The sequence below is a fragment of the Bactrocera oleae genome, chromosome 4 (genome assembly GCF_042242935.1).
Source record: "Bactrocera oleae isolate idBacOlea1 chromosome 4, idBacOlea1, whole genome shotgun sequence".
NCBI lineage: Eukaryota > Metazoa > Arthropoda > Insecta > Diptera > Tephritidae > Bactrocera > Bactrocera oleae.
The window spans coordinates 824,966-852,022 of record NC_091538.1 but is presented as its reverse complement, the minus strand read 5'-3'; the positions used below and the strand labels follow the sequence as shown (position 1 = coordinate 852,022).

At 37.9% G+C, this 27,057-nt stretch overlaps 4 protein-coding genes across 4 annotated transcripts; 1 reads left to right on the top strand and 3 right to left on the bottom strand.

The window, feature by feature from the left end:
* Positions 1-76: 76 nt before the first annotated feature.
* LOC106618634 (Gustatory receptor 36b) lies at positions 77-16,491 on the bottom strand. Its single transcript, XM_036374466.2, has 3 exons — positions 16,080-16,491; positions 4,083-5,312; positions 77-4,022 (listed from the first exon to the last, which is right to left on the bottom strand). The coding sequence occupies exons 2-3, from the start codon at positions 5,133-5,135 to the stop codon at positions 3,867-3,869; spliced, it is 1,209 nt and encodes a 402-aa protein (XP_036230359.2). The 5' UTR covers positions 5,136-5,312; positions 16,080-16,491; the 3' UTR covers positions 77-3,866.
* Positions 16,492-17,420: 929 nt separating this feature from the next.
* On the top strand, positions 17,421-18,828 carry LOC118683123 (Gustatory receptor 59d). The gene is made up of 2 exons (XM_036374464.2): positions 17,421-18,533; positions 18,585-18,828. The coding sequence occupies exons 1-2, from the start codon at positions 17,469-17,471 to the stop codon at positions 18,807-18,809; spliced, it is 1,290 nt and encodes a 429-aa protein (XP_036230357.1). The 5' UTR covers positions 17,421-17,468; the 3' UTR covers positions 18,810-18,828.
* Positions 18,829-19,385: 557 nt separating this feature from the next.
* On the bottom strand, positions 19,386-20,477 carry LOC138856903 (uncharacterized). Its single transcript, XM_070107806.1, has one exon. It carries the CDS (start codon positions 20,475-20,477, stop codon positions 19,386-19,388), a length of 1,092 nt encoding a protein of 363 aa, XP_069963907.1.
* Positions 20,478-24,657: 4,180 nt separating this feature from the next.
* Positions 24,658-26,086, bottom strand: LOC106618635 (putative gustatory receptor 36b). The gene is made up of 2 exons (XM_014236438.2): positions 25,037-26,086; positions 24,658-24,888 (listed from the first exon to the last, which is right to left on the bottom strand). The coding sequence occupies exons 1-2, from the start codon at positions 26,084-26,086 to the stop codon at positions 24,658-24,660; spliced, it is 1,281 nt and encodes a 426-aa protein (XP_014091913.2).
* Positions 26,087-27,057: the final 971 nt, after the last annotated feature.

Below are 27,057 nucleotides of genomic sequence, written 5' to 3'. Positions count from 1 at the left end.
TAAATGTACGTTTCCAGCAAATAAAAAATAAACTCAAGTGACACAAATACATACGAACGCTCAAGCCTTTTTCTCATATGCTGAATTATTTGTAAGTAATAATAAAAAAACGTTGAGTATAATAAAGTACAGAGTGTGCGCATTGTTGCTGATCAGATTACATGCAATTCTGCCATAATTTATTGCAAAACACGCGGAAGATTAATGAAATGGAGCTCTCGTTCTACACCCACTTTGGAGCCTAAAAGAATTTTCTGACAATTCCACGTAAAGAAATTAAGGCATCCAGTTTGTGCATATGTTTGTGCCCCGTTTGATTAAAACTGGCAACTCTTTTTGCTGTTTAAGCAGAGGTGTCCCCAGAGTGTAAGGGTTAGATTGCGAACTGCCACTCACCTGTTTCGCCCAACATCAGGGACTATATATATTCTCGAATGGCATTAGTACTCGGCACGTAGTGAAAATCGCTCTCCCATTGTTAGGCCTTGTGTTAGCTTCTCGTATAACCCACTAGGAGAGCAGTTGCTTTAAGTTTTCTATAGATATCCACATTTAAATAGAAAACAGTGCTTTCAAGCATATAATTCGTAGTAAGATATGAAGGCTTACTAAGGCTAAGTTCATATAAATTCAAGAACAGGGGATGTCACAATTTCATAGAGCTGCGGTTGTTACGCTTTAAGAAGCATACACCGATTTTCATCAGCTTAAACAAATTTTATCATTCGCTTTTTATCTCGACAGTTGAAACTGTTTATTTCATTTTGGCTATTTCTCTTTTTTCGGCCTTCGCGAGCTGCCAATGCATTGTGTTTTGTTGTTATGTTGTTGTTAACAGTACATAGCCGTGTGATTATCTATTGTCATTTGACCAAGCAATGCTGGTTATTTTCTGTGTTTGCACAGTCCGTTTGAATTCGTTGACCCTCAAGCGAATATATTTTACATTGTTACTTTATTATTCTTCACTCTGCGGATGAGCAGATATGATTTGATTACGTTTTTTTATGTGCTTTCTCCTCCTCACTCCACAGCTACGTATATGAGCTGCTTTTTACACTAAAATAGTCGACGCACACACGCACGCACACACGCACAGCGCAATCAGTTGCATATGTAAATATTTTCGAAAATTTTCTAATTCAAAACCGTGCAACCCACGCACTCTTTTCACATGCATAGTTGTTGGTGGAAAATAATGTTGTCCAGCAGTAAACAAACGATCCAAGCGCAAAAAAGTAAAAAAGTAAAAAAGCAAAAGTGCAGCTATTGTGTTTTGTTGATAGTAAAATTGGATACTAGCTTTCGTTTGCGCGTCGATTGGAATTCACAGCATGTGCCACACACTCACATAGTACAATAGTTTAGATATGTTTACAATTTATTTGCTAATTTCAGGCTTAAATGCATTTCAGATACTCTTTGGATAGCTTGGAGCGTTACTAAGTCGCGGCATTTCATATATGTATATATATATATATATATGTATTTTCACTATATATGTACATGTAGGTGTGTATATACGCAAATACAGCGTGCTTTTAGATGCCACTAAAATTTTATTGGTTCTGATACAAAGAGCATTGGAGCGCTGGTCTAGCTCTGTTCGGTGTTCGTCCGAATTAGATCTTTCAGCCTTTGTAGAACACATATTATTTAAGGAATATGTACATACATACGTCTGTGTGAAATTCAATATCAAAAGTGTAAAATGCATATTTTATAAAATGTATCCGCAAATAAAGAAATTTAAAACAGGAAAACCAAAAATAACTATTTTTGTTTGGTAATGAAATTTTAGAGCTTTTGAATTCATCACAAAATATTGTGACTTCTGTGAACATAAAAAAATTGTCGTTGCGAAGTCATAAGTATGTATGTAATGCAGTAAGCAGAAGTTGGTAGGCACGTGCTGTCTGCGGCATTAACGCCTCACGTGACTCCTGTTGGATTATATTACATGTAGGGAATTGTAGCATACTCATTCATACGCTTGCACAGTTCTAACACAAATTAATGCGAGTTATTTAAGCCTCGTCGTTGTGTCTTAAGGAAGTAGTAAATTCGAGAGCTAAAGAGCTATCAAGCTAACTAACGAGTATGTACTTAGCAGATTGTATTTGCTTACGCACATTCACATATATACACATATATAAGCGCATTTGATTTACAATATCCACCAGGTCATTTAGATGCTTTTGCAATACAACGCTGTTTCTGCTTGAAGATAAGCAAATAAACGCAATAAAAACCAAAGTTTTCATATTTATTTTTTCATTTAACTGTTTCACTGGAATTTGTTGCTGAAATTGACAGCAATTGAACAAGGTAAATAGCAAAGTTTGGGATAACAGTAAAATTAAAAACTATGTAAAAAAAAAAAAATATATTAATAATCGCTCGTTTCAATTTTAAATTGCCCAATATTATTTGCACTTTTAGTTGAATATTTATCCACTTGCTAATGTGATTTATTTCATTTCCGCTAATTAATAGTTAAAGAATTCACTGATGAGATGTTAAGAGTTTGCAAGTATAATTGATTTTTATTCTTGTTTGACGTGTCGGAAAAGGGCTCAAATTGTTACAGCTCCAATTTTGCGACTTTTTATTGTCGCTTTCTTCTAATCCCGCATTTGTTGCACCCGTCCCCACCGGAAGCAAAGCAAAATGTAACTTCAGGTGTCTTGTGACGTCGAACAAGTGCTTTCAGATAGCTTAGCTCGCTCAAATTGTATTTGTATTTAATATATATACAGCGTACGTATGTTTGCTCGCCTTTTTGTAGCAACGCACTCACTAAGACACCTCCGCATATACTTATTTATGGTTTACAAGGTGAAAATGACGGAAGCAAACATATTCCTAGAAGCCACACCGTTTAATCCGCTTTAGTTTTTGTTTTGCAACAGGCAACGCCTGATTTCAAAGTTTTTGGTCAGAAGCAATTGTGAAAGAAATCGGTTTATCTTGAAGCTTAGCATTATATTATATATTCTACCGATATGTAAAGACTTTAAAAGTGCGTGACAGAAGCTACGTTTCTGCGTCCTCAGAGCACTAATGAGTTATTAACAGAGGCTTCCGTAAAGCTGCTAGTGAATGTGGCCTCTATTTGGCCAATTGCTTCAATGCAATATATGTGAGTGTCTCTTACACTAACGGTTAATCGGTAGATTAAAGACTTTGTTGCTCACGGTTATATGTCTTACGTGTCAAGGCTGTTAAAACCATATTATGTGCAGAAATAGCTAAGTACACACAAGTTTATTCAACGATAAAATAATTTGAATGTCAGAGATTTCGCTGAAATCTGCCCAGCCGCACCAGTTTAGAAAGCGAGTTTAATCTGCTGTATATATTTTTACATCACTGCACTGAAATCTCAGTCTTATTGGCATTGTCATCGCTACTCTCTTCCTACCACAGTGACCCCCTATCGACGCAATGAGAATTGCGCGCTTAAATGCGTTGGCTTTTCTCTGCTTGCATTCGATTTCCTTCCTGCAAATCAATTTCCAGAGTGACGAATAAAGTGTGAATTGCATTTGATGCTCGAATAAACACGAATTGGTTTAGAATTTAGTATATACACACACATAGTTCGAAGGGGCATATATTTATTAAGATTCGGTAAGCGGGGATAAAAGTTCTTGTAGTGTCATAGTAAACTTTTAGCTGCAAGTGTAAGCTTTAGTTCTCGCAACCAGGTCTTCTTTGCTAACTAACCACACTTAGCTGAACTTTTTTTTAAAAGTACCATCTTTTGGTGACTATGGGGTTCCACCTTGACTGTCTTAGATAACTTTGTAAGGGGTTAAATTCGCTTGTTACAGCTTACCGATGTACTAAACCAAGTCGTTGGATTACTGGAAATATTGATAGTCAAATTGTATCATTAAAATAGAGTTTACAATCACCGAAGCAAACATTGAGAACACACATTCGCTGTTGAAATTTAATAAACCTAATAAACTCAATTGATATTTGTTAAGCGACAGCTGCAGCTGAAAGCTCTCCACCTATAAAAAAGTTAAAAGAAGAAGATTAGCGTTCAGTTAATTTTTTGTCACTTTACTCACGCTTTGTTCGAACACCTTGTCCAACTGCGGCAGGTTTGTATGCAGTTCCAAATATAAAGAAGTCTTGTGAAATACACCGACGTGCTCGAGTATCGCACCCAAAAAATCCTTCATGTCCACAATGTAGACCACATATGAGACCCCCATCAACACAGACACCCAGCCATATTGACATATTGTGAACCCGCCGACCCACAACATCGAATAGATGGTGTATATTAAAGATATATTTAAAATGAACATATTGATCAACACGCCAAGACCTTGCCATTTCAATATGTCATTTATGCGTAAGGCCAAGCTCTGTAGCTGTGTACGCACCATCGCCAATTCGTCCAGCTCGCGGCATAATGTGAGACAGCGCGCTTTGAATTGCGTGCGGCTGCCGGGACAATCTCGTAGTCGTGCCACGGTTTTCGCAGATTTAATAATATCGGCCAATTGGTGGTTTAACATATTTCCGAATAGTATAACGGTTCGTATGGCGAAGTAGTACTGATTCATAATCAGATACAGAATATTGGAGATGAGAGAGAACAACACGTTGCTTATAATGAAGGACGCGCTCATCTGATTTTCATATACACCAAACACTGTGATGAGCCCTGAGGCATCGACGAGTACACCAGAGAGCATATTTTTTATGATCTTCATCTCGAAGCGTCGCTGCCACTCGGACGGTACTCGAAAGCGTGCGAAGTAATCGGAACGCAAATGGTTGATATCCCGTATAACAGTCAGGACCTCGTAACGCCGCTGCCAATTGTAGATGATGGCCAGCGCCACAGCCAGCAAACGCAGTGTTTTGGTCGCGATGAAGACATAAAGAACTAGGCGGCCCACACGCTCGTTTTGCAGAAATGTGTGTACAGCTGTGTAGTAAATCCAAGGCAACGTTGTTAGAGTCAGCACATTCATAACAATGCTGTAATATGTGTTGAAAGGCGTGGTGTGCGCTTTGTGATTGTTGAAATCATAACGGAAACGTAATATGCCCAGAGCGAGCGAGTAACTGTAGTGACCATAAAGTAGCCAATAGGTAATGCGATACATGTCTGACGCGCGCGGTATGCCGATTGTGCTCGTTAACGCATGTAATTTATAAAAATGTATATTCCTAATGCAATTAGTTCACACAATGGCCAGTTACTTTTTTTGATGAACTGCGTTGCCTTGATATCTTTGATTGATAATCTTGTCATTACTGCCTTTTAAGAACGGAAGTTTGCACTGGGGTTGGAAAAGAACATAACAGTATTAGATCGAAAAATCAGCCATGCACTTAACCCTTGATTGTAAGAAAAAAATACTTTATTGAACGACCAGTTAATATGAGGAAAATCTATCAATGAAACTGTTTGTTTGAGTTCAAGCCTAGTAGATGGCTCTTTTTAAAACTTTACACAGATCTGGCGCCATTGAGACATAAATTGGATTTATGTATATCCTGCAGGTCGGTTTGACATAAATAAAAAAGTGTAAAAAAATGAAGTTTAATTTTTTGGTAATGTAACACAAGTTTTCATATAACTATTTATATTTTTCAATTAATCATTAGTTCTGTAAGGGAAGCAGAACTTTTTTTAGGAGAGAGCGCTTATATGGATAGTATTTGCTTCTCAGGTGCACAGCGAATTCGAAGGAATTTGTTATCGCCAAATATTTAGAATGACCTCAAGCTTATTTGAGTACTTGTGTGCAACATTTTCGTGTTAAGCTTTCCAAGAAGTAAATTAGTTGCCTGGACTTTAACCAAATTTAGTTTGAATAAATTCTCCATTAACTTATCGGTGCCGTATGTGTAATTACGATCGACTTATTATCTAATGAAAGCTGCAAAGCTGAAATTATTATCTCCATCTTCATAATAAAGCTGCTTCTCAGTAGTGAAAGTCCAACATAGCTCTGTCGATATGCTGTTCAATTTGAAAGCTGATAAGCAAACGGACAAATTTTCAGTAATAAATCAGCTGTGTATGAGTTTAGACCCGTTTTATTATATTTTATAGAATACAACGGTGACAGTAAAGGATATGTGTGCTTCCTACAAATAAAGAGTGGCAGGCAGCAGTCAGCAGAAAGGAAAAAAGGTGAGGATATGAACTGCCTCTGAATCGACCGTTTTCATTTTTCACAGCGATTGATAAAAAAAGTGACAACGCATTTGGATTCTGTGCTTCTTTTACGCTTAACGAGGCTTATTGTCTGAAACGCAACTGAGCTTCGATAAAGGTTTTAAACGCATTCTTCTTAATTTCTAGAAAACAATGCTGCATAAAGAATTCTACTAAAATTGGTTACTGGGAAAAGAGAGAGCAGTTAAAGCAAAGTATTGCATGAGTGTGGCTGACGGCATGGCGTATGAGCGATATACGCTTCGATGAGTGATGAGATGATTTCGTTTTGGTTATAGAGCCTTAGCATGCTTGCCTATTAATAAATGGCCGTCATTTATTTCGACTTAAAATCACGCAAATGTTGGCAATTTTCACTAAAAATCTTAAGAAAAAAACAATCTTTCATGCTCTGGCTAATGGAATACATATCAATGCGCTCGCAGGTATAACAATGACTGCGTCTGTTTTATGTTTCCGCTTTCATATTTTATTTCTAACAACAACTGACAAACATTCGGCGTGCGAAATCGCTCAAAAAAAGGAATATTTAATTTCCCAATGGTGGCGAGTATTTTGTTGCCGAGTTCAAGCAATTTGTAACTACAAATTCGCCAAAAATTGTCGAAAAAATATTTTAGATAAACACATTATAAGTTTGGAAAAGTAAACGCTTGATTCACTTCTTTAAAAAGCGGTGCATTTAATTGATTTTTTTTTATAATTTTGTAATTATGTAATGATTTTAATAATCTGTTGGAATGCTATTCATTTAAGGAAATATTAAAGGCAGCTAATTTGCACTTTAATGACTTCGGCAGTCAGTACAAAACAGTTACATAACTAGAGAAATTTTCGCGAAAGCGTTTTAGATGCCAAAAACTATTGAATTAACACTCTCCAGATAATTAGCTTCCAGTTTGCACAATACTCAGCGTCAAAATGAGCAAAATTATAATAAATAAATTAATTGAATTGTTTCTCTGATGTATTGATGTAATTTACTTTCTAAACAATGCCTGTGAAACCCGAATGTCAGTAATTATGCAATACGTTTTCACAGCCCTACCACTTAACCTGTTTACGTCGCGGCGGCACAATGACCGGCGGCACTTCGCGCCATAAGCCAAAAATTTATTGATATTCCGAAGAAAGCAAGTATATCGAGGAAGCCTCATCGCAGCTACCTGTACACACACACATACTACCAGTTGCACACAGTCACAGCAAGCAATCAATTAACAACAGCAACTGAGTCAAGCGCCGATAACCGGCACAGCCTCTCGGTCGTTATCTAATTTGTGCGACTGTCAATGTCCGGAATGAGTGGAGGCTTAGGGATGAGTTGTTGAGAAGCGGTGTGTTGCTTAGCAACTCTGGTGCCCGTTCGCCGGCGGCCTTTGATTATCGAGAGGTTTCAAAACAATTTTTGCGATTGCGGCAGTCGTCGGCGTGCTACAAGCACACTTGCACACAAATGCGCTTGGACGCTAGCTACTGTGTATTTTAAGATTTCATATTCGGTCGCTGTCGGCGGTTCTATAAATTAGACATGCTGGGCTGGCGGTTGCCAAGTTGATGTGCTTCAAAAATCCAATTCATCTATTATAATAACGAGCTGTTCGTTTCTACTTTTGAAGCCAATTTTCGCGTTGATTTCAATAATTGCGATTGATTGTAAACATTTCTGCATTATGCGTTAATTGAATTTACGTAAAGGCTGCAGTTTTTCAAGTTCAAAGCAAAAGCGTTAGCTCCATATAAAGTATGTTAATTCCAAATGTGGACACACAGAAATGGTGTGTGCTGCATGTACCGTATCATTTCGTAATACATGAGCCTTGGTGGTAATGTCACGTGTACAAAACAACCGGTGCGTAGAATGAAAGTACCAGATACCCGCAAATATGCAAAATGTGTGATGTAAATTCTCTTTGGCACAAATGTACACTCAGCCTTAATGCTCTCATTTGTTCACGAATTTCCTCCTTAGCATAATTTCACAAATTTTCCGCACAACTATGGCGACCACAAAAGGCCAGATGTGAAATATTTGGCGATTTGTTGAGTTCAACTAAGCATTTGCTTACACACTTGTTCAAATTATTAACTTAGAGAGGCCAAGGGTGCGCTTATGTGTGTGTTTGTGTGTGAGTGATAGCCATTTGTTAGGCCTTTCGGCAAAAGAGATTCTGGCTGTACAGTGGAAATTTAAAATTTGTTTTTGTTTTTGTTTTCGTTTGTTTGGTTTTCCGCAATATGCGAAATTCAAAAATCTCTAACCGAGTTTGTTATTTATTTTTCTCATGACACTTATTATAATATTATAATAGTGCCAGTGGCAACTCTGTTAAATAAATGCAATTTAAAAATCACTGCTTTAAAGTTTAAAAACACAAATATTCTTAAAACTATTGGAGCAAATAACTTTTGAATCAGCTATGTGATCCATAGCTGCCGCAGAAATTGCTAGGTGCGGTCCAGATTTGGGTATCAGCCCATAACAGTGCTAAGTTATGACTTAAGTCTCTTGCATTAGTTTAGCGCAAGGGCATAATCCTTTTAAGACTTCAAAAGAACGTTACAAACATCTTCCTATTTTCTTTCGATGCCAAATGGTCATAAGAGCAAATACATAAAAAATTTAAAAACTTGAAGAGGCAAGGAAATCAAAACTGTAAAAAATCGCCAATATAAAATTTTTGTTCCAAACTATTTGGCAGCAAATTGGCAAAGTTTTTCTTTCGTAATGCTAAAGGAGCAATATGCAGTTACAAAGAACCTCTCTGTTTAGTTTTCATGCCCATTATTTGTTTCTCGCATTTCTCCGCTGAGCTGCGTTTTCTTCCTATGAGTTTTTGTTTTTCAAAATGAATTGACTTTACTAGAAATTTTTTTTTAGTGCAGTGAAAAAGTTCAACTAAACTTTCCCCCAATAACAACATTTTCAAAGTCAACAATTTATTCTATCTCAGTTCATTGTGCTTGTATAAAGGATTTTTAGAGTGTTTCTGGCATATTTTTCTTCATGGCGGGTATGGAGAAGATCTAAAACTTTTTTCGTTCTACATATGTATGGTATAAACATTGTTGCAGTGGTAAAAAATAATATCAATATAAATTATTATAAAAAGTTGAATTAATTAATTGTTTTTTGACAGAGTGTTACTTAACCACCGCTAAGTAGATAAGTGAAGAGACGACAAGCAAGAAGCCAATGAGATGCAAGTAAATTTAATTTAGTATTTTGATAGATAGTCCCGTTATTTCATAAATATCGTATTTTCGCCGAAAGTACACGCTCTGGTCGCAGTTTGTATTTTCTGACAAGCCGCAATGTCTTCACTGCCGCACAGCTTCTAAGGCTCTGTATGAATATTGTCTGCTGCACCAAAAAAAGCGGCTAGCAAGCGAATGAATTGTGGAACTGAGGTTATGCGCATGTACAGTTATTTGGTCAAAAAGAGCGCCACTGAAGACAAAAACCAAGACAAATCTCGATTCATTCTTTGCATAAAGCAAACGAAATTTTGTATGGAATTTATAAGAAAACCACCTGTGGATTTGGCATTTCATTCATGAAAACAAGACTGGTATATCTTTATCATTGACCTCAGGCTATGCAGATGGCGAAATAGTATCAAGTTCATGGTGAAGAAGTTAAATTTGGGTTTTTATTTTTCTACCACCAGCAAAGGATGTTGGTTGGTTGTTTGAGTCTTTCCCTTGGCGAATACAACTAAACACATGTACAAGCGATACTATAGAAAAATATTATTATTAAATTTTATTTAAAAAAAAACATTACCCAACAGTATTGTTGTAGACAGCAACGCTTCAAAAAGAAAAACATCCGTCTTGGAATGTTTCGACTAGATCTTAAATTAAATATGTGCTTATGGATGTGTATTTGTATGCATGTGTGACTGGCGTTAATGCTTTCGGCAGATGCTTGGCCGAACTTCCGATCTTGTTTTCGTTGTGCGTCTTGAAGTAAACCAACAAGATGTAGGGGCCGCGTCCGAACGTGCGATAAATTCTAAATATAAGATGCACATCTTAATAAGTCAGAAATATACACGGCTTGCTGTGCTTGCCGAAAGGCGAGCCGTAGAGCAAACTTATTTCATGACGATTGCAAGCTGTTTTCGGACCCGCTCCTTCGGTATAGTAGTACGCACGCTATAACACCTAACCGTTCTACTATTAGATTTTCCTAATCTATTTTATGTTTTTCTTCGTACTTTGCGCTTTGCAGTTGCTGAATTTTCATTTGCTCTTGCGTTTGCCATCAACCGCATTAATTATCTGGATTTGTCTCGTCACTTGCTTCTAACCAACAACATTTTACTTTGACTTCCCTCAAAGCCTTAAAGCAAAGAAATTTAATGCCTAAAGTCTGAGCGTAGTTGATTGCAGTTGGAGAAATTTGTTTGCAAGTCAATGAGAGAAACAGCAAAAGCGTGAATTTTTGTGAACAAACGCATACACTTGAGCACACATGTATACATGGTTAAGACTACTTATTAAGTGTAACTGCATACGCATAACCTTAAAAATTAAATGATATGTGCGACCGCCGTCTAAAGTTGTTATGTGTGCTTGTTTTAATGGAAGACCGCCACATTCAACTTTCCTTTAAGAGTTCACTTACATGTATAATACATAAACGATAATTTTTATTAGGATTTTGACTTCATGACTTCACACTGATAACTGCTGGTATTAGTGTATTAACTTTTCGGGCAAACTTGGGTCTGTCAGCCAATTCTGAAAAGCAAGAAAGCATAATTTCATGCAGACGATTACCTCTTTAAGGAGGCTCGACATTTAAGTTGCCTCTATGCGCGCCATCGCACTCAAAGCTTCATCAGTATAAAATAAGTAAAATGACAGTTTTGTTCATCAGAAAGTGATGAATGGACCGGCGGTCAAATTACTTTTCCCATAATTTATTTGTCATTTGCTTCCTCTCGATTTCTCTTTAATAGTTGTTTTTGTCATTTTTTCTTTTACTACAGAAACGTGTTTAATGTGCGAAAGCCTTTCTTCTCTGTAAAAGGAACAAGCGGCTGAGATGGTGCGTGAGAGAAAGGCAGGCAGAGAACTTCGGTTGCGACAGTTAAGTTTTGGTTCAATATGACATGTCTGCTCGAACGCACACACACACACATGCTTTTGATTGAGTGGCGAAATAGCGGCCCAGCATAGTCGGTAAGCCGCTGTGCGCGTGCAGTAATAAATTTAGCGAAAAAGATTGTTTTAACCATAAAAATATAAACTTTTTTTGTAAGTTCAAAAAACTTTTGCTACTTCATTTAAATAACCATTTGGAATTATGGTTCAAAGTGTGGAATATTTGTTTGTATCTAAGTTTTTATGAAGTTTCATCATGTCACTTGATGGCAACAAACCATCATAATAGTCATGCTTGTCTAAAATAAGATTCCAAAATTAGATACGCATTAAAAGTAAAGAACACAAATCAGTATTTGTAGTCCAAAAATAGTAGTTTCGATTTGCTCGATGATAACGGAGGAACAGATGATACAAAAAACGCAAGCAGTATTTAATAGTCAGTCGCAAAATATTTCCATTACTTGTTTAGCTACTTTGGTAATATACATTATACCAGATATTTGCAGGGTTTTCCAATAAGAGTGAAATGATTTTATTTAAAACAAACACACACTAATTGTTAAGGAAATTCAAATCTTTTTTAATTAATGTGAAGTACAATCGATACAATTAACTTCTGAACATAACATCATTCAAGTGGCACCCACGACTGCTTTTGCAGGATTGAATTCGAGAAGTACTTTTTCTACTAAATGAAGTCGGATGTCTTGAATAGCACTTTCAACTTTTGAAATTTTTTTATTTACCGCCCCACTCAGATGAAAGTGAGCTTTGTCGAAGAAGATGATTTTCTTAAAAAAACAGCAAATTCACGACGATTATGGTGGCCCAAAGGCTTCAGTTCTTAAGTGAGAATAATTTTATACGGATGCAAGCCCAAATCCTTTTTCAAAATCTGCCAGGTTGTGGTTTAAGACAGTGCCAATTCTTGATAACGTCTTGCAATCGATAAATTGTGGTTTTCAACAACACTTGCCTGAACGGCAGCAATATTTTCAATACGTCGAGCGGTTCTTTGTCTTATTGGCACTTGAAATCAGTTCGACGAATAGCGAGCATAGGTGAACGATTATTACGACCATAAAATGGCAAAAGCGCACGAAAAGTTGCAATTGGAGAGCGATTACTTCGATAATAAAATTGAATAATTTGTAAACGGTTTTCTTGCGTATATCTTTTCATGAAGAAATTGTAAACATTACTGAATACAAAGAAAAAAATTACAGATATTGCCATGTTAAAAATGGCCGAAACGACACTAAGAAATCATATAACCCTATTGGAAAACACGATACATGCTCTTTACAGTTGTGTTGAAATAAATGCGTGTGTTTTTCACCTTTGTGCTTTAAGTTTTTAATTTCTTATACATTTATACAGAACCCTGTAGGCATGCATTTTTTGTTTGCACTTTTTGCATCTGCAAGGCATATAAGTAACCTGAAATCCATTAGCTGATCTACTTAAAGAATTCTCTAATCATATTTTTATACTGCCACTGAATTAAATTACATAAACCGAGTGGCATTTTGTGAAAATTATGAAATTGTTTATGTGGTAGTTGGTTTCAAATGTTACATTGGAATTTCGTAAATTATTTGAGCAGCATTAAAATCACACTAGCTAGAGTGCTGCTAAGCCACACATACAATAATGGGCTCATAGACTCACTCACCCAGGTTTTACAGCAAAGGAACACATTCAACTTGAATTCGCTTCGTTACCTTCGTAATTCACGCATGTACAATTGTGTGTGTGCTTACAAATGTATGTGTATTTCAGTGGGTAGAAACATGGCATTGTATACGAATATTTATGCGAAATTTTGGCAATAAAAATCACTGATGCGTATTCACTCGGTAAATGCATTTGAGCGCAAGAGTTCGGTAGTTTCCTTTAGAGCATATTTCAATAAATTCTTTAAACGAAGAGAAAGCAGCGGTTATTTCCTGTTTGGCAAAAAACATAGGTGAAACAAGTATGAAAAGCAAAATAGGCGACCGATAGGCCTCTGTTTGTTAGGAATTGACGTTCAACCGAACCTCAAATTTTTTGCATGAGCTTTGCATCTACATTTTGTGTAATTGTAAAAGATATATTTTTTCCTTGCAGAAAAATATTAAAGAATGTGTTTGCAGTGTTTGGTATGCGGCAGTTAATGATTGTTGTTTGACCAGGCGTATGAGTAACATTTTAATTGCGTCTGAATTGCTATTGTACAAACTTCGCTACATATTTTTCAATAAAATTCACAAAAGACAACAGCAAGTGCAAGCAATGCTAAAATATACACACCAATGGAATCGAATTTTATTTGTTTGCCTTGGCTTTACGTGATTGTGGCAATTTGCGAAGCGGATCAAGTATAAACTGTGGCAAATGTATCCTAAATTTTATAAGTTCATCTTTAAATGTTCAATGTTTATTGTAATAAATATTTTTTGATGAAATATGAAAACAAACTTTATCCCCTTTTCTTTTGGCAAAACACTTCTCTTCGGACATCAAAGCTTTTCACAACTTTCAATAGTGTGTATAAATGCGTGTAGGTGTGAGTATCAGTATGGGTACACAGGTTAGTTGGCACGTGCTGAGCCTTGATTTATGGCAGTTGAGTTTATGATCTGGAGCGTAACAAGAGTCCAAGTTAAGGCTGATTTTATGGAGTCATACAACCACATATACCTAGCATTGGTAGTGTGAGAGACTTCGTTAACATCAAGGGAGCGAGAGCTGGGTAACGCAGATGCCATATGAAAGTTTCACTAACAAAATTATTTCGAGTTGAACGAGTGTCTTTTCTTGACTTTTCGCTAGTTTTGTATGCGATCTAAGTGCGTGCGCGTATATGTGGCGCGTGAGCACATATGTGTAGTGTGAGCAGTCTATGCTTAGCACGCTTGGTCGTTGTTGGACGCAGAGGACAAACAAATCTGGATGGATGAGGAGTTTTATGAGCTGCTGGGGGACTATAAAAAAACGCTGCCATATTAGTGGAATATTGGAAGAAACTTTGTGCTCACACCGGATTACATATATTATATTTACTACCACATATAAAAATTCTGGTAGAGGTGTTTGAGTTGCGCCTCCACCACTGTGTATCGCTAGGAGTATGCAAGTCTCAAGTAATTCACATTATATTTGGTTTCTTGCGTTTGGCGGCGACACCAAGAGTAATTCAGATAATGGAAGTTGACCAAGTAATCACAAAGTGCAAATTGTCGTGCGAATTTTAAAATTTTAAAACAGCCAAGTAACCTTTTGTGTGATGTTTTCTCAAATATTTAAGCCTCTTTCCCAACCTTTCAATGTACTGAAACAAGGTAAATTCAAGGACAAGCGTCGCGATACCATTATTTGCCAATTGTTAAAAGTGACTCTTCTCTTTTCTTCTCCTCTGGGGGGGTACCAATTTTGTGACTTTCATTTAATAATTTTAGAAGTCAACAACACGAGTTAAAATAGTTGCTCAATTGTGAGTTTAAAAGCTAAGTTTGGATGACTTCAGTTGTTTGTCAAAGTTGCCCCTTATAAGCAAAGACATACTTAACAGTGTAGGCATATACACATGAGCTCAATTTGTTCTGTGGCAAATTAAAAAGTTTTTAACACATGGCGAAGACTTCTGTGGCTTCTGCCTCTACTGATTGCAATGAAAGTGAAATAAAGTCAAAAATAAAAAATAAAATAATTGCGATAAATTGAAAAACTTTCCAAGCTACCTTTACGGCATTTCACGAGCAGAGAGTTATCAAAAAGTTGGTTAATTAACAAAAAGAGTCGAGTATTCAAATGCTGTTCACTGTTAACTATGCTCTTACTCGTAAATAAGATTATGTGTATTCATTTAGTTAGCCCATAGACCATGCTGCGGTATTTTATACGTTCGCAATGACCAAATGTAAGGTCCACAAATTCCATGTCGTTTATGTGCGGTTTCGAACTTTATGCTATAAATTCCAAATATGATTTTCATATGTTTGAAATAATATTTAGTATTTGATCATTTGGATTTAATTTAACTGGAGCCCGAAGCGAATACAAATTTGTCATTTCATATGAAAAACAAATTTAAAGTTTTTATATTTAAATTAATATTTTCTCTAAAATATAGAATGTTTCGTATGCGTGTTTGTGTGTTCCTGACATTGATGGCGAGAGGCATAAAAATGTGTGAGGTAGTGCGAAATAAACGATTTAAATTGTAGATGACTTTTATTCGTTCGTGCCTATGCAATTTATTTCCCGCTATCGCTTTAAGTGCCGTCAACACTTCCGTTTTAAAAATCATTTGACAAATCTCAAGCTGTGTTTGATGGGGAGCGTTGGACCCGTTGCGTGTTTGTCCTGCTGTTTGCTTTTGCTCTACCGGATGCCTCCAGTGGCGATTGAATTTCAATTCTGTCACGCCGTGAATATGACAAAAAAGGCGGGCAAATGTGGGCGCACAAACAATAAGCTAAGAGGAACGCGTAAAATAGGTTTGTAGTTGGGGATAAGGTAATGTGCAGAACAATAAATTTGTATGATAATAAAATAACGAGCAATAGTATGAAATTTATGAGTTCTCATTGAAGACGTGTGGCGTTACTGAGTCCTGAGTTGTCAATATTATTTAAAAATGCATGAATATACAGCTTAATATATTCAAGCAACAACTATTTAGTTAGTTTGGCCATTAGAATTTCAACATTTCCACCAAATTCACAAAATTTGCAAAACAATAATTATTTTTGCTCACTTTTTGAGTGCTTGAGCGAAAGTTGAAACGGCATATCGAAACGGCGATCATTTAATGCACTATGAACATGCCGGCACCAAACGAAAGAATTGGAAAATCGATGACATTACCACTTTTACAGGCTTCGTAAGTCTGGCTTTGCACTCGCACTTGCGAGCGCTATACATATCTTACCAGCTTTCTCACAAATAGCTTAATATTTGTTTCAACAAAATCTTGTTGCGACGCGAATTACCATAACGGAATTGCATTTTTATTGTCGGCCAGAATTTATACACTTCATGAAGTGCGCAATTTCAAGTGCTTCCTCTGTTTCTGTTTTTACTACACTGCTTCCATTTTGTCGTTCTTTCGTGTTAATTAGTCACTTGCACCAGCGAAAATATTGACATTAGGGCGGAGCGTGGTAACAAACTCTTTATAGTAACAGCAACGGTGTCGGTGGGTCTAACTACCTGACTTAGTAGACCCGGTCCACAATGTGCCTAGAATAACGTAGGGGTACTGATACGATTCAATAAGCGAGAATCTGTTGCTGAATTCCACAGCAACAAAAATTAATTTTCCAGAGCAGCATTAAAACACAGTAAACATAACTTTAATATTACGCGAATAAAAAGTGAACGGAAACTGCGCAGGTATTCAATTGTGAATGGAATTATTAAGCTTAATCGTACATCAACACCCTCACACATATATGAAATAATCGAACTATCACATCGTCTGATTGCCATGCGCTCTCTAGATTGCTATAGCTATTATTTTTGTCACGCATTAATGTTGATTAATTGGCTCTTCGTACGCAACACAATTATAACCTCAACAAGGATTATCAGAGCCGGCGATCACTCATTCCCTGTGCGCCTTATTTCACAATATTTGCAATCGGCCGATGAAATCGCAGTGCAATTCGTTTCACATTCAGTAGAGCAAATCGCATTACGCGTCAAATTTCGAATGCGAAAAGTTGTTATTATTTGCCGACGTTTGCAAGCCATTCGCGAATGCTTCATGCAATGCGAACAAAAGGACCGACCGATTGGCTGCTTATGGAATGCCACGATATCCATAGCAATACATATTAATAATCACCGATGAACGTCAATTTAATTGCACAGTATGATAATATTTAAACACAAACTCGTTATCCACTTTAATTATAAGTATGTTTCACAACACAACGTTCACCCGAATGGACTTGAATTGCTGCGCCGACACGCCGTTGTGTGTTAACGTGCATTCCCCTCCAACACCTCTGTTAAATATGAATGGAAAGCAATACTTAAAATTTCAACTGCCAGACTATTTGTGCAGACACGACAGCAGTTAAACGGCAATCACACTTGCGTGGCCACAGAACAAGCCCAGTCATCGGGTAATATTGTAGTAATGTATGAAATACAGTGCTCGCTGCTTCTTCTACGCATCATTGGATATTTCAACATACTCGCGATATTCTTGGGCCTCACACGGTTTCGCATCGATTTCAAAGCACAACGCGTGTTCCAATCTCGGCTTGTTGCGCGCTATGTGATTTGCGCAAATATTGCCTACTTGTTGGCCTTGCCGGTTTTCTACATTTATGAGGCTATGTATACTTCTTCACAATTCGACCGAGATTTGGTTTTCCTCACGGAATCGGTAAATATGCTCATTAGTTTCGGAGCTGCGGCACTGTCGGTGCTCTTGCGTGGCCAAAGAGAGGGCATACATTTGAAATTGGCCGAAACCGTTATTGCACTTGATAGACGCCACTTTCAGAATATGCGTGCTGGCCAAAGGTCGGTGGCACATCGTTCAGATCATCTCCTCTACTTTAAAATGTTTGCACTATGCCTGCAGACCGTAGTCCCTTTTTACGATTGGCTTACAGTCAACGATACGGTGAATGTTCCTGAGTTTCTGCAAACCTTCTACTATGCTTACTCGCAAAGCATACTGGCGATGGCGCTCTTCATGTACTACCACTGGATCTGGCTGCTGCGGAAACGCTTCTGTTTGCTTAACTTGACCGTGCTTGAATTGTTGCGGCGGCTGCAGCAGATGCCAATTGGCAGTGAGCGCTGTGGCGGCTTCAGCTCCACGCAGCAGCAGTGTTCAGTTGTAGAAGCTACCGTCATTTTGCTCAAAATATCACAAATACATGCGCTGCTAAATCGGCTGCTGTCGCACCTAAACAGGGATTACAAAGTGCAGATTTTGGCTGTGTTGCTGAAGAATGTGATTGAGTGCATTTCCTTTGGGTACTATTTGACTTTAGGGTTGAGTGGCTCGATGGACTGGGAGTTTGATGTGGGCACTTTATTGTTCCTTTCATATGCGGCCATATTGTTCGTTGATCTGAATTTGATTTACTGGATTTCGGATATGATTATAGATGCACAGCATCAAATGTCGGAAATAATGCGAAGGTTTCAGTTGTTACCTTTTCTAGGCGACGAATTCGAGCAACAGGTGAGTACGAGCAGTTATTTTGAAAATAAAATTGACTGTGTATGTTTTTAGTGCGAGCTCTTCGTAATGCAGCTGAAGCGTCAGCAGATGGACAACAAACTAGCTGGAATGTTTCAATTGAATCGTCAAAGAGCGCTGGCGTTATGGGCCTATTCGTTGACTCAGATAATTGTATTGGTACAATTCGATGTTAGTTTGCGGTTAAAACCATCGACGGACAATGCAGTCTTGAACAAATTAGATAATTTATTTCGTGTCAACGATGATGAAAAATAAGAGAGTTTTAAAATTTTTTTCTGTCACTTAATTAATTATAAGTTTCCGGGATAAATAAATATAAATCGATTTCTAAATTTAGAAGAAATTAATTTTTTATTTAAGAAAGGGAGATATCTCCCTCAGTAAGTTATAAAAAGTTATAAGAACAATGGGTAAAAACACATCTGTAAGAAAATGGAAGGTAAAGGAATATAGTTGGTTTTTATGGCAACTCTTTTTCTAAAGTTATAGCATGAATCAAAGTCCTAGCTCACATAATAAAAAGTAATTATTGAAAGGCTCCACATCTAAGGACGTAATAATATTACATTTTTCGTGATTATAAATTATTTATGCTCAAAGTACTTCAAACTTAGCAGTCTACTAAATCTATCCAACACAGTACTTTCATTTGTGTTCAGCATACGAAACTGGTAATCGAATTGCATCATAAGGAGAATATGCCTGAGAGTATATTCCAACATTGCGAGCGAAGTCTGTAGTCTAAGTGAAAACATACCAGCGATGTTGATATTTTCGTTTTTGAGTTTCAATTGCATGGCGAAGAGCTCGCACTGTAAGAAGAGAAAATATTCAGCTAAAATGTACTTTCTTAATAGGGGCTCCAAGCCGCACCTGCCGTCCAAAGTCTTCATATGAGAGGGGTAATGTTTCAAATCGTCTCAGCAATTGCGATGTAGTGCGATGTGCATTTGCTGTTGCCTCCGCCAACCAGTACAACAAAGTCCCATCTATAAACAGCACCCAAGTACATATGCTACTCAAAATCGAAGTGGACACATCGAAGTGAAAATTTAGATATTTATTGTTCAATAAAAAAGCATAATAACTAAAAGTGATGCCATTTATCAGTTGGCTTAGAAGCCCCACCAAAATTTGCACCTTGAAGCCAGCGGTGAGACACGCAGATAGCTTGCTCAGCCGTGTATGTATTTTAGAGATCTCCGACAATTCTTTGACACCAAATACGTACGACTGTTGTATTTCCAATACGCCCTCATTGACCCCTTGCGCCTGCTGCAGTGCGTGTAGCAAATGTTTCAGCTTGGCATTGAGCAACGAGAACCGTCTCCGCAGAAGCCACATGAAGCAGAAATAGATGAAGAGCGAGCCATAGAGCAAGTTGTACACGTAACCATAGTATATAGCCACGAGCAGACCGCTCCAGCTGTCGTTGCGCGAGAACTGAATGGCGCCATAGAAAGTCGCGATTGCGTGGAGCGAAAAAGTCAGCGTCTTGAAGTAGAGAAAATAGTCTGACTGCCGGTCTTTGTCATTATCGATACGCAACTTGTCGTAGTAGTCCTTGTCGAGTTGGAAAATCGCTTCAGCTATGCGAACATATTGAGCCTCATGCTTCCAACGCAGTAATATTGAAGTAGCCGCCGCTGTAAATGTGATGATAATACTTACAGAATCTGTGAAGTTGGGCAGACTGTACTCGGCACCAGTTTGCATTGTGGTCGCCTGCTGGATGTAGACTACCGGCATGAGCAGAAGTGTCGCCATATTCACAAAAACAGCATAAAAGCGAAGATAAAGTGGCTGATCTAAACATTGCTTTTTAAAATTCAGCCTGAAACTCGCGATGCCAAGGAATACTGCGGCAATATTCACATAACTCAAAATTAACTTACGAAGCTTTGTGCGCTTAGCGGTCCGCATTCCAAGTGCTCCGTTAAATACCACCAAATGTACTGCAGTCGAAATTATGTAATATTCCTGCAAATGAGCGCATTATCACATCATCAGCATCATGATTTATCATAAAATAAATATAATTAATCTAAAACCTGTTCACCGTTCGTTGAAGTGCAGTTGACGTTGCAGTCTATCGTAATTTTTACTGGAGTGCGGTGTTTATACCTTCACTCTATGGACTTATTAAGGCCAGTCACCGCATAGACTCGGAATGAAGTGCAGTCAGCAATGTTATATGCAATTTTGTTGTTTATTTCTTTATTGTAGGGGAAGCGGAATACAGCATAAAGCAAATGAATAATATGAGGCGAATTGGAGTATTACTTAACGGTCTTCATCGCCAATATTCTCAATTTGTGGTAATTAAATTTGAATCTTTCCGACCGGAGTTCTGCATGGATAACCCAGCAAAAAATATGATATTGCAGCAACAGATGAACGTTATAAAACACTGTTAAGGGATTTCCGAGTAGCATATTAACGAAATTTCTTTATAATCGGCATTCGCAAAGGCTTGGTGATTTACTTTAGTATACGTCGTATTTACGTATATATTGAAACCTAGTCACACACGTGACCTTTACTTAAATATATTCATCGCTAAAATAGGTCTTACCATTTTAAGCACAGTCGGTAGTCGAGCAAAATACAAAACCAATAAAGAGTTCAGACAAGAGGCAAATTTGGAATGAGAGTGAATATTACCTGCATTGCTGTTTGATTGTTAATGGTCTTATGTAGTCACTTTTCCTTTAAAAAGTAATCATTTGGCGTTATTCTCAATCATCTTATGCTTTTACAAAATACTGCAAAGTAACATAAAAAGTAGTGCGAGTGTTTGTCAAGTTTAAAACTCAGATGGTCGATTATGCGGTTGTTGGGGCGAACAATTTGTGATAATTATAGGTGCAAGACGCATTGGATGTACTTCAATTTAATAAAGTGCTTGTAAAATTTCGCATTTATATGTGAGTATTTATGGAAAAAGAACGTTAAGGCACCTGGGCGTCAAATGAGTAGATAAATAGAAATTCCTCCAAAGGCACATTGTGGTTTAAGGTAGCCACAAATATAAAGTTCTATACTTTTATTGCAAGTTTATTATAAACCTATGTGGTATTGAGAACAGGTAAAGTTTAATTATTTGAATTGAGAACAACCTCTGGGCACAGAGATTTTCGCGGCTGCGTCTGCTGAATGTAGGGTTTGCTTATATGAAAGACACATTCCACCAAGCTAGATTCACCCATAATTGAGGTGGAAAACCTTGATACAATCACATAAGAAATTGCAAACGACAATAAATACAAAGTTCGCACATTTTTAAGTTGCGAGTCGCTTTTCTGGATCCACTATGTGATCGAATTGTATTAATATGAGCGCGTGCATAACGGCGTTGCGTAGGACTGCGAGTGTAGCTCGGTGGTTCATATCGAACATGCCATAAATATTGATGCTGAATTTCGACAGCGCCGCATTCAAAGTGAAATTTGTGCACTGCAAATAAAATTACAATATAAAAATCTTCCCAAACAAAAATGTAAAACCAATATCTTGATTGCACTTGCCAGTTGTTCGTACTCAGCACACACGTGCAGTCGATGCTGGTGGCGCTTGAGCAACCACAGCGCCTCGCTGTGCCGCGCAACCAAAATTTCGCAGCAGTGATTTATTAAAAATACGTCAAACGATTTAATGGCGAACAGCGAGAAGGACAATACGACAAATACTTTCCTGGTCGCCCAATTCGGCAAATTGATGAAGGCCATGTAAAATGTGGCCGTATTGCTGAAGAAGAATATCAGTAGCATCACGGTAATGTGAAAGCGGTATAAATTAATCGTTTTCGCTACAATCGCCTGCAGCATCCCGTGTACCTGCTATAGCCTCCGCAATTCCCACAACCAGACGTGAGTTATCCGCACCGACGAGGCAGAAGGCGCTGCGCTGAGCCACCGCAAGCACCGATGCAAATAAATATTTAACACGTCATAGCGCCTAACTATATGCAACAATGTGAGGAAGTAGATGAGTATAATTGTGTGCAAAGTATTCCATATTATGAAAAAGTACGCATTTAACAGATAATCTTTCCAAGTCAACGATCGCTTCTCCAGTATGTTTGCGAAACCCAACACAAGCGTAATATTTTGAGAGAAAAGCGCGAAAAGTTTGAGACGGAAAAGCCTGCTATAATTGGCTCTCGGCGCTTCTGGCCAATTTTCAAAATAAATCCGTTCCAAATGCTGCAGTTGCTGCACAATTCCATAATATTGCTGATCGTGGTAGTGACGCATGATGAATGTGTAGATAATGACGAAGCTCTGCATCCCAACATTGAACCGCCCAATTGTCACACGCAGCGGTTTCTCCTCGAAGGTGTCTAAGACCACCGTTCCATTTACATAATAAAAGGGTAGAAGCAGCAGTAAAGTCGCGTTTGTGAAGAGACTGTAGTAGCGCAGCCAACGCGGCGATTGCAGACGCTTACGACGAACGTCAAAGTACAGCGAGGAAAAGCCAGTGGCCAACAGGTAATAATACCACACACGAAATACGAAAACCTTAGCACCAGCCATAACCGTGGGTATGACAGCGTACGCAACCAAGCGCTTGGTAGTTGAAACAACGACTAGCTGTTCACTGAACAATAAAGTGAGTGTGTGCCCGGCTCTGCCATCGATTGTTTGAACGTGTCATTTATCAAATGGAATCTTATAATACTTAATAATGCAATTGTGCACTTTGTAAAAAGCTATCGCTCGGAAATGCATTTGGATTATTTTGCATGACATGTGGAAGGGTTTTTCGAGTAAAACAATCGACCCACCAACCAGCCGATCGTTGTAGTTGGCTGCGTTTGCTTTTCCTTTTGCTCAACCCTTAGAATGCACAATTTTTTATGTGATTTTTTAGAGGATTTCATGGATGAGTTTGCATTATTATACAATTTTTATTTGAATTTTATTTACAAAGGTTATACAATAGAACAAGTCCCATGGAACATGACGCTTGATTGAAGTCAGGAAATAAGTGTAACTGAGACTAAAAAAATTCATTTATTTGAGCTGAAAAAGTTCATATTCATAATTCCATTTTTAACTATGAACTACGTAAGCTTTAAGGTCGACATTTTGGACGCTTATAAGAATTTGCATTAGCTAGTGAAATGAGATTTTACACTTTCCTGAGGGAGACAGGGTTACATAAACAACAAGTTCACCATATTCACTTAAAATAAATATTTCCCCTTGTTGAGAATTATATGGAACTAAACCAAAGTGAGGCTATTGTGGGTGACTCTTTGCATGATGTGCATCCATCTCTGCTTGGTTTTGATCAGTATACCGCACAAGTACAAATGAAAGCTTCTGTTACTATTGCGTAGAAATCATTTTTCCACCTTAAGTGTCCCAATTAAAAATTAATCTATTAATATTCTCCAAACTTCAGCAATACTCATTATGATATACTTGGCATAAATGAGGCGTTTCATATGACGTACGATGAAAGCCACACATGCTGAGCCAGGTTGGTCTTTCGCAGACGTCGGTACTTGCGCAGCACTTCGTAGTTAACCATGTCGATTTTTCCACGGTTCAGTATGGTGGTGGACGGAGCACCACCAAGTTTGTTTATGCTATACGTTACATGTATATGGATATGTATATGTATTGGTATAGGTCATCATGAAGTTCCATATATCTCATGACATCCCAAAAGGTGAAACGCAGCGATACGATCGTGCACAGATTGGATATCAAAGCAATCGCCTACATCCACAGCTTGTATGCCCCCGAGGTGGTGACGTGCGTTCCAGATGATACGATTTTAAATGCCATCAACAGAGATGTTAATTATACAATATCGGTGGCACAGAAACTTTTTCTGAGACCTAAGCGCATCTAGTTTGGACCTGCTGTTAATTTAGAATGACGGCATTCCTTTAATACCACAGCACAAATAAATATAAGGTGGAAGAGAGAGCAACACATTTATTTAAATTTATTGTTTAGAAAAACCATGTGACATATACGAGTATAAATATAATCATTTGTCAGTTTTTGGTTAAATATTATTCCAGATGCCTAAAGTCTACATATTCAACATGAATGTTATGAATGTAGAATCAATATACTTTGGTTCAGACATCCATATAGTCATCACCAAGCCGTAGCATATGGTTAATATGCTCCAGTACGCCGCTTGAGCCATTGGACTGCTTTTGCGCTTCATAATCGAATTGTACCAATATGACTACGTGGCGCGCGCTGAAGGCCCACAGAGCCAGTGAAGTCTGTCGATTCAGTGAAAACATGCCAGCGATGTTGATATTCATTTTTTGCTGTTTTAGTTGTAGGGCCAAACTTTCGCACTGCAAATATAGTTTAACTCAAATTATGTAGAATGAAAAGCTAATCCTCGAAATATGCAAAAAATTTAAATTAATGACTTAAAGTCTCAATATTGCCGTCTACTTTTATGAGCTTGTTTTTGGCAAAACTGCATAAAAATTCCATTACCTGTCGCTCAAAAGCGGAACTCATCAATGATAGCACTTGGAAGCGTCGGAGTATTTGCCGGGTCGATTGGCAGGCGAACGTTGTAGCGTCCGCGCCCCAGTACAGCAAATTGATGTCAATAAAGACAATCATACTTGCCACCAACGACCCAATGATGGACGGAACACTCTGCGACCTGTTCATGGGGTCACTTAGCGAGACCACCCAATAGTAACCGTACGATATGTTACTTATCAAATATGTTAGTAACACCACAATGACTTGCCATCGGTATACCGAGTTCAAACGCAACAATATCGTGGTGAGTCGCGCATGCACCCCGGTTATTTCGCACAGCTCCTCCGCTGCCAATGCGCTAAACTGCTGTAGAGTGCAACTGTTTGGCGGCAATAGGCCAGCGGCGCTCTTATGCAACTTTTGCAGACTGTGCAGCAATTCTTTCAAACGGGAGTTCAGGCGCCACACGCGCTTTCGCACCTGCCAGAGCATGTAGAAAAACAAGAACAACACTGCATTCAAAATGGTCCCTATGAGACTTGAGTACAACGCCAGCATCCATACATAAACGTCCACGCGTACCGCTTGATTTAATGTACCAAAAATGGGAACGAATAGATTAAGGCTCATAGTGGCCATTTTGAATAATATTACCATGTCGGCCTGTTTTTCGATGCGTGCATTCGTAGTCAGTTTATTAAAGTAAGTTTTGTCCAGTTTGAAAATATCTTGCGATATCTCCTTATATATGCGCTCACGGCGGTAACGACTCACTACCGAAAACACAACACCTGTGTAAACAATCAGCAGATTGAGCAAAACGGTGAAGGCGAGTAAATTATTTTTGAAATTCACTGATATATATTTGATGGATAGTGCATGAGCACATGGCAGCAGAACCACTGTGATAATATTGGCAACAACAACATAGAAACTAATGATCCACGATTCGCATATCCTCTGGTTGTTATAATCAATGCGTAGTCTGGTGAATCCGACCAAAATAGCGGTATAATTCAAGAACTCCAAGCAAAGTGAAATAATTTTTGCCATTTCAATTTATCAAGCGAAGTGCTGCTGGTTGAATGCGGTTAGCGACTACTTTCATTCCGCAATTGTGTTACCAACTCCACGAAGCAGCAGATAGCTGCCGCAATTCATCCCCAAGGCACTCAATTAAATCAATTAAAGGCATGTAAAATACCCATTGTCCGTTAAAATGAGGCCTCATTGCTCGAGCGCAGCATATTCAAATACTATTCATGTACAAAGCCGGTTCAATAAGTATTTATGGTAGTTTAGAAAAGAGAAACGAGAAAAACTTGCGATTTATTTCTCCACATAGTCACCGTAAGCTATATACATTTGACTCACACAAGCGCTGGTAGTGCACGAAAGTATACCCTATCTAGAGTGAAGATATCCTTTAGTATTCCAATGCAAGCCATTTCTCGGGTATAGCGTGATAATATACCGCCTTAAAAAGTATTGCCATATCCACAGTATCGGTAAGATTCAATAAGTTGTTTGTGTAGTCCACAGTTACGTATGTCACAATATAGAAGAAGAAAAAAGGCAACGAAACTGCAGTTAAAATGTTTATGATTAAAACGTAGAAAGTAATTATGCGCGAACTCCTAATCGTCTGCTTACATATGTAAATCCACCTTAAATTTAGTAGTACCAAAATCGATGCCCCAATAATTGTCAAAGTTTTGTAACCAACGACTTATTGCAATAACTATTCCATGCAAGTCTTCATTTTTTATTATTTGTCTTTAATTTTTGTCAACACACGTTATTGCTGTTCAACATTCAGAACAAAGTCAGGAAAACAATAAGAGTTATATCTGATGATAGCCTATTCATATACATCGACTCTGCAATGGCGCTCGTAGTTTAAATCAGATTCATAATGAGAGAAGCCGCCAATGTGGTTCTAAAGCTACGCTTGCAGTTAATCTGCGTAAATAAGTAATGTAATCTCAAGTAAACATTTTCTATTTCGTTTAGAGAACTGTGAA

Excerpts from the sequence above, each read along its gene's own strand:
- LOC106618634 (XM_036374466.2), bottom strand. The coding sequence starts at position 5,135 with ATGTATCGCATTACCTATTGGCTACTTTATGGTCACTACAGTTACTCG. Across the intron at positions 4,023-4,082 it reads ACAAGGTGTTCGAACAAAGC|GTGGAGAGCTTTCAGCTGCA; the intron begins GTGAGTAAAGTG and ends ACTTTTTTATAG.
- LOC118683123 (XM_036374464.2), top strand. The coding sequence starts at position 17,469 with ATGTATGAAATACAGTGCTCGCTGCTTCTTCTACGCATCATTGGATAT. Across the intron at positions 18,534-18,584 it reads GCGACGAATTCGAGCAACAG|TGCGAGCTCTTCGTAATGCA; the intron begins GTGAGTACGAGC and ends GTATGTTTTTAG.
- LOC138856903 (XM_070107806.1), bottom strand. The coding sequence starts at position 20,477 with ATGCGGACCGCTAAGCGCACAAAGCTTCGTAAGTTAATTTTGAGTTAT.
- LOC106618635 (XM_014236438.2), bottom strand. The coding sequence starts at position 26,086 with ATGGCAAAAATTATTTCACTTTGCTTGGAGTTCTTGAATTATACCGCT. Across the intron at positions 24,889-25,036 it reads GTTCCGCTTTTGAGCGACAG|TGCGAAAGTTTGGCCCTACA; the intron begins GTAATGGAATTT and ends CTATATTTGCAG.